Source organism: Cibotium barometz, chromosome 7 (genome assembly GCF_041138505.1).
Source record: "Cibotium barometz isolate CiBa-2024 chromosome 7, ASM4113850v1, whole genome shotgun sequence".
Lineage (NCBI taxonomy): Eukaryota > Viridiplantae > Streptophyta > Polypodiopsida > Cyatheales > Cibotiaceae > Cibotium > Cibotium barometz.
This window is the reverse complement of record NC_141052.1, coordinates 24,832,024-24,839,183: the sequence shown is the minus strand read 5'-3', so window position 1 is coordinate 24,839,183 and position 7,160 is coordinate 24,832,024. Positions and strand designations below refer to the sequence as shown.

The window sequence follows — 7,160 nt, the reverse complement described above, 5'->3', positions numbered from 1 at the left end:
TCTACAGAGACGGAGTATCGTGCGGTTTGTTATGCTGCATGTGAGGCAATTTGGTTTCAGACATTATTGGAGGAGCTTGTTTGTCCTCCTACCAGATCTACTCTTCTTTGGTGTGACAATCAGAGTTGCATCGCCCTTGCCAAGAACCCTGTGTTTCTTTCTCGTACGAAACACATTGAGATATAGTATCACTATGTTCATGAACGGGTTCTTGCTGGAGATTTGCGTTTGGAGTATTGTCCTTCAGCGGAGAATGCTGCAGATTTGTTCACCAAGCCGGTTTTTCAAGCTTCCTTGGCTCCTCATCTTCGGCTTCTCGGAGTATGTTCAACATCTGGTGCTGAGAGGGGGTGTTAGCACATTCATGCCTAGTTTCTATCCGTATTTGGTGTCCCTTTTGGTCCCTTTTCATGGCCCTTGAATGTGGGCTGCTGGCCACCCCTTTTTTATATATTTTTCTGGGATTTTTCCCAGCCTGGATGTATTTTCCCCAGTTGGCCAGCTACATTATGTCTAGTCAGCTAGTTTATCATGTCCAGTCGGCCAGCCCCTCTTACCTATAAATAGGTGGGCTGGCCTCTCACTTTTCGATTTTGCCTAGTCTTTCTTTTGCTCCCTCACTTATGAGACTTTCTGTCTCTTGCTTGGGCTGTATCACTTCATAATATTCAACATAGTTGCTCCATCTCTCTCTCTTTGCACTCTCTGCTCACCACACTCTAGTGCTTATTTGCTTCCGCATTGTGCACTCATTCAATTTCAACCTGCCATACGTCTATGCTTATCTGTACATTCTCAATCTCTGCATCATGGGTCTTGCATATGTCCCGAACTGCATTCAAACAAGTTTTGAGAGAGAGAGAGAGAGAGAGAGAGAGAGGCTTGAGAGAGGGGAGAGAAAGAGAGAGAGAGAAAGGCTAGAGCTTCAAAGTTCAATCTACGGGAGGGACGGTTAGGGGGGGAGGGCACTTTAAAGGAGTTGAGCAATGAGGCTCAAGAGCTCAGGCCTATAGGCCACGACAAGCCAAAAAAAAAAGGTCAAAAAATAGTTTTAAAAAACAATTGAAAACGGGCAAAAAACGGTCATAAACGGCCACTTTTGCAAACGGTCAAAAACTACCAACGGTCAATTTGGTCCGTATGATATTGTATGGAACCGTACCGTACGAATAGGTTCATACTAGCATGAGAAATAACTATGGCTGCACATAACCAAAAGCAAACCCAAACTTCGGGTGACCCCAATCCGAAGAAAGACAAGAAGAACCACCATAACCTCCACAAAATTCAGGACGGCCGGTGGTTCATTTGCAGTTAGAAGGGCCATATGAAGGCAAGTTATCTGCAGAGGCAAAGAACAAGCCCACAGAGCTTGTGTGACCAAAGTGAAATTACTTCGGTTAATACTTCGTGTAACCCTAAAATTACTTCGGTTAATACTACAATTCTAGATCATAGTGGTTGCATCAAATACAACTTCAACATTGTAATATGGATGTATGGATCGATGTTGGGGAAGACTCTCCACATTCTTTTTGACCCTCACAGTACTCACTTCTTCATTTTATGCAAAACTTGTGCAGAAATTGGGAGTGGAGACGTAACCAAGTGATCATGTGTATTGTGTGAACCCGACGGCAACGTGTCTCAATTACCAACATCTATCCAAGATTATACACAATCCCTAGATTTTTTGAGTATGAATCTAGATAGGGTCAATGTTATTCCAGGAAAGGAATGGTTTTGCAACCATGATGTTCATGTATTGTCCTTTGTTATGATCCAGTTATAAATAGCCGGTATCCACGGATTTATTAATCTCCACGTGTATCAGCCTGCGTCCCAGGGCTGCCCTAACCCTACCAAATTATGCCCTAATCCCAAGGATTAGTATTAGGTACGTAATACAAATTGTGACGACTTCTCTGTCCATCTTCCTGTTGAACTTGGGAGGATTCAAAAGCTTTAGTAGCTGAGTTCATTTCTCACAAAAAAACAAGGCAAACCAGTAATGCCCCGTCACTTAGCTAGTGAAGGCAAACAGGGATACTATCTGGAAAATCCTGTGGAGAGGGACTCTGGAAAGGGGACCGATAGCAACGCAAACAATGTCTCTCCCGCCGACCAATTGTAGGTTTAGAATGATGACTGAGCGACGCTCGTCTGGTTCATCCATAACTACATCTAGGGGAGTAAAAAACCCTACCCTAGGGTGTTGCACCACTTCGTCTTCGGAATCATCCCGCCCTTCCTAAGAAGGGCAAGCCTACGTAAAAGCCAAATCTGAAGGGCAAGCCTAGGTAGAAGCCAAATCTGAAGTGGAAGTGCTTGGGCTGCCATATCCACCTTATCTAGACAATTAGACAACTCATCTATACGAGCTCCCTATGCATCAAAACTAGCTTTCATAATAAGGGAGCAGATCTCCGAGTTGTGAATTCATGACAAATAGCTAGGCACCAGCGAGAAGAGAAACCAAATACAGACCTTCCCCAAACCCAACCTTGTGCACTCTTGGAAGCTACTATCATAAGTTCCCTAGGCTCTAATACTAACTCTGGAGCTCTTGTGCCTATGTGCTCGGGTTTTCAGAATAGAGAGAGAGAAGAGAGCAGCAGAACTCAAACACAAAGCACACACAATAGCCCTAAACTATTATTTTGTTTAAAGTACAAAGTAAATGTTACAACTGTATTTCCAAGTGTGGAATGTGACTGAAAATGTTGACCACAAATCTCATCCCAATACCTTGCGAGATAGATGCCACCTTGATCAGCCCAACACCTGAGAAATGCTCTGGCTTGTAAGATACCAGATGGAATGGCTGAATCCCACACATGCTTTAAATAGAAGCCCCATGTGCAAGTGGACCTACTGTCCTTCTGTTGGACTACTGAGAACTTGCCCACGACCCCTTTCCTACTGGCCAACTGCTGTCTCAGGTGGCAAACTGCCCATGGCACATGTGCTGGAGTTGCTGCTGCCCAACTGCAACTACACAACGCCTGGCTGCTCCTGGACATTGCTCATGTGCTGGTCGCCTGAAATGTGTGCCCTGAAAATCCTTAGGGGTGTCACAGTGTGTGAAATTGATCCTTTTTCCCTAATGTGTGTGCCTCCTCTCTTGCTATAGTACGCCTGCTTTGAGCAAGCTCGTGTGGTGATTATGATGCGGCACTTGGTACTCATGTTATCTACAATTTGAAGCCCTGTGACAAAAGGTAAGCACGCTTTCACTTGATGAAGAGGGGCACTGCTGATTCAAATACTTTGCTGCTATTGTATCACCCAGCCTAGGAAGCCTATCCACCATACAAGTCAAGACTCACCCCAACAAATGGTGAACTTGAGTACGTGATTCCAAGTCTGCAATCATTGAGCACAAGAGCAAATCCCATCCTTGAAGACATGAAGGCAACTTGAATCTCTACAAATAATAGTCCGTCGCTCCATCTCAGACATAACTTGCATGTTTTCATGACTAACATCACTAATCAATAGATTTTGTACAACACGGATGGGTGTTCCAGAAGGTGACTTGATTAGGCCAAATGCAATGGCCAACTTCTCATTGTGTCCAGAAAATGCATCACCCTGTGGATTATTAATCACATCCGGTAACTTACAGTCAAAATCTCTAATAGGCATTTCCCCCTTTTTGCAACCAATATGACTTAGCTTTGCATACAAATCATTGTTCTGCAAACGCTCTGCATCCTTTACCATGCTCAAACAAACAACTCCATCAGCCTCAATCCAGCTCTTTGCCTTCTCCTCCTCTGTGTGTAACTTTAATCTCATGGCTTCAATCCTCTTGGCATCCTCCCACATGTGGGCATCTGCATAGATGTTGGACATCATGACAAATGCTACCGCATGCTTTTCATTCAGGCTCAATACAAAATCGAAAGCATCTTTGCCGGCCTCTACATCCCCCCACTTCCGACAGGCACACAACAAGATACACCACCCTACAAGATCAGTGTGTGAAGACTTTTTCAACGTCACCACAGCCTCACTGAGCTGGCCTGCTCGCCCAAGAAGATCGATCATGCAATTGTAGTGGTTTGCACTTGGAGTGATGCCAAACTCATTGGTCATAACCTCAAAATATTCCAAGCCCTTAGCCACGAGACCAGCATGACAGCATACAGTAAGAACACAGAGAAATGTGACCTCATCTGGCTGTAAGTGTTTGTCCCTCATACTCTCAAACAAACAAAAAACCTGCCTAGTATCACCTTGACGGGCATATGCTGTGATCAATGCATTCCATCTCACAATGTTTCTTGTAGGCATTGTATCAAACAGCTGCTGGGCACTACACAAGCTGCCACATTTACCATACATATCAACAAGAGTGTTGGCGATCGTAACTTCAGTAGCCTCATTCATGTCAGAGTTGTGAATTTGAGCATGGATTCTATTTCCAAATTTAAGGGCTGCTGCTTTGCTGCATGCTTTCAGAACATTGAGAAAGGTCACCCGGTTTGGTAATAGACCTTGCTCTTGCATCTGCACAAAAAGCACAAAAGCCTCATCACCTTTTCCTTGCTCAGCATAGCCCAGGATCACAGCACTCCACAAGATTACATCCAAAGACAGACCCTCCAGCTGCATTTGTTTAAAACAGCTATGGGCTTCCTTGCCTCGACCTTGCTCGGCATACCCAACAATAAGTGCAGTCCATGAGACTAGATCTCGAACCCACAGCTTGTCAAATATTTCGCGTGCCTCTGCAAGCAAGCCACATTTGGCATACATGTCCACCAAGGTATTGCCAATGAATGTATCTAATTCAAACCCCTGTTTGACAATCATGGCATGTGATTCTTGCCCCTTATCTATGGCTGCAAGGATGCCACAAGCTTTCAAGGTGGAAACACATGTGAAGGCATCTGGGGACAAGCCCTCCGCCTGCATTCGTTCTGAACATTTCAGCACTTCCTCACCTAGACCACGGTCAGCATACCCTCCTATCAGTGCATTCCATGAGACGACGTTTCTCGTTGGCAGCTCATCAAACACCGCCCGAGCATCCATAAGCGATTCACACTTAGCATATAAATGTATCAGAGTATTGCCAATGATAGAATCACTTTCAAGTGTCTCTATTGCAACCTCTGCATGAAACGCTCGCCCTCTTTTCAAGTCTTTCAACCTAGCACAACCTTTCAGCAGGGCCGCAAATGTGTGTGTACCCGGATGCACACAATCCTTTTGCATTTTTGGAAACAGGTTGAGGGCAAGCTGATATTCTCCACATTCAACATACCCTTGTATGAGAGCAGTCCAAGAATGCTCATTCCGATGAACCAACCTGCAGAAAACCTGTTGGGCAAGAGACATGCTTTCACATTCCACAAACATTGGGACAAGGTAGTTCCCAAGGGCGTGGTGAGCTTCCAGGCCATTCTCACACATGTGCATGTGTGCCGACTTCGCAGACCTAAAATCTTTGGTCTTTCGGGACTCTTGCAGCATGGAGATGAATTTCTCTACCGAGTGCAGCCCAGGCATCCATTCAGGCATGGAAAGGGCATGTTCCATGCCCATTAGCTTTACAAGTTCCTAGATGCAACGTTAATTCTGCATACCTAGCGTAAAGTTTGCAGTGATGGCCCTTCACCAAAGCATAACATAGGGGCCATCAACGATGAATTATCACATTCCTCTGCCCATTTTTTTTCCTCTGCCCATTTTTTCTTCTGTTATCCTCCTCTTACTTAACCCCATATTGCTGGTACCACAAGAAAGCATGTTCTATTAATTTGCTCTTTAGCGTGACCATTTGATGGGTATTAACATGCAAAAAAGTTCATCAAGGTTCGAATTCTGCGAGCCAAAACCTGAGAAACCGGACGTGGTGCACGTTGTAGCAGTTGCTTGGCGAATCCTCTGTTGGAATCTGCACACACTGGACATACCCACGCCCACATGAAAGTGATTTTGTCCTGGACTAGTGTGAAAGCGACTGGCCATACAGAGACTCAAGGTCTGTACACAGGTGGTGCCCAAGTTTATGGAGAAACCTTATCCATGGACCGGTGCGAATCTTTCTTAGTGTAGTTTTAAACAAGTATTCTTCTGCATATATTTATCTTTTTTTTTTGGAACAATAATTATATATATTATATCAGTTGCAAAAAGCCTACTTTAGTTACATGATAGACAGATTTACATCACAACTTTAGTTCCACATCCTATTCAGCAAACTACACACTAAGTCCTACATTTCATCTTCCCATAAGAAGCCCCCATGAGAACTGGTATCCCAATTGCATGCATGCAACAAGAAGCACATCAGAAGTGGTTCCCTTGGGAGATTGCTATTCATAATCCTCTTCTTTAATCTGGATTTTAACTATTGGTCTCTTTCCTAAAGGGTTCTTCACGAAAGCCATGAATATCTCCTCAGGCTACTTGTCTTTGAGGTAACATCCTCTAGATCTTGGTCCAAATTTGGGGAACTTCACTCCAACATCATCCCATGTATATACCTTAAAGTGATCAAATGTGTTAGGCAGGCCAAGTATGCATTAATATTTCACCCCTCTTGGTTTATATTACCTAATCCCAGATTGTAATGCCTGTACAGCTATAGTAAATCCACTATTATTCATTCTATTAGTATGGTACATGGCCCAACAATAATGTATGCTTCTAAACATAACTTCAGTAGCCACTACTCCATGTTTGTCCCCCCTACAAAAGATTGGCTCATTTCTAGAGACCCAAATCGCCAAACACTGGTACCTAATGATGCAAAAGACCAAATCAATCTCATTAGTCATCTTGTGTAGCTTTCCCAATAACCAATCCCACCAAGACCCTCTCACACCCAGATTGTCCTCTACCCACCTACCTATTTTCACCCCAAACCCCCTTAATGCAGGGCACTCCCAAAAAGCATGTCTCCCATCTTCAATAGCTGCTTTGCATCTAGGGCATGTTCCAGCATTAAAGTTCCTCTGAAGAAGTTTGAAGCTCTCCATAGAAAGACTTAGGCTTTCACTAGGATCAAGGCATCCCATATCAGATTTCATCTTTTCTTCCAAATGTTCCCATCCCAACTGATTCTCCAAACTCTGTTATAGTATTTGATATTCATTTCCCCTTTACACATTTCCTCATATAATGTTTTAGTATTGATTCCATCT

The 7,160-nt window shown here is 43.9% G+C and overlaps 1 protein-coding gene across 1 annotated transcript; it reads right to left on the bottom strand.

The window, feature by feature from the left end:
• Nucleotides 1-2,642: 2,642 nt before the first annotated feature.
• LOC147636813 (putative pentatricopeptide repeat-containing protein At3g13770, mitochondrial) lies at nt 2,643-6,061 on the bottom strand. Its single transcript, XM_086800373.1, has one exon. The coding sequence runs from the start codon at nt 5,554-5,556 to the stop codon at nt 3,373-3,375; it is 2,184 nt and encodes a 727-aa protein (XP_086656499.1). The 5' UTR covers nt 5,557-6,061; the 3' UTR covers nt 2,643-3,372.
• Between the last annotated feature and the right edge of the window lie 1,099 nt (nt 6,062-7,160).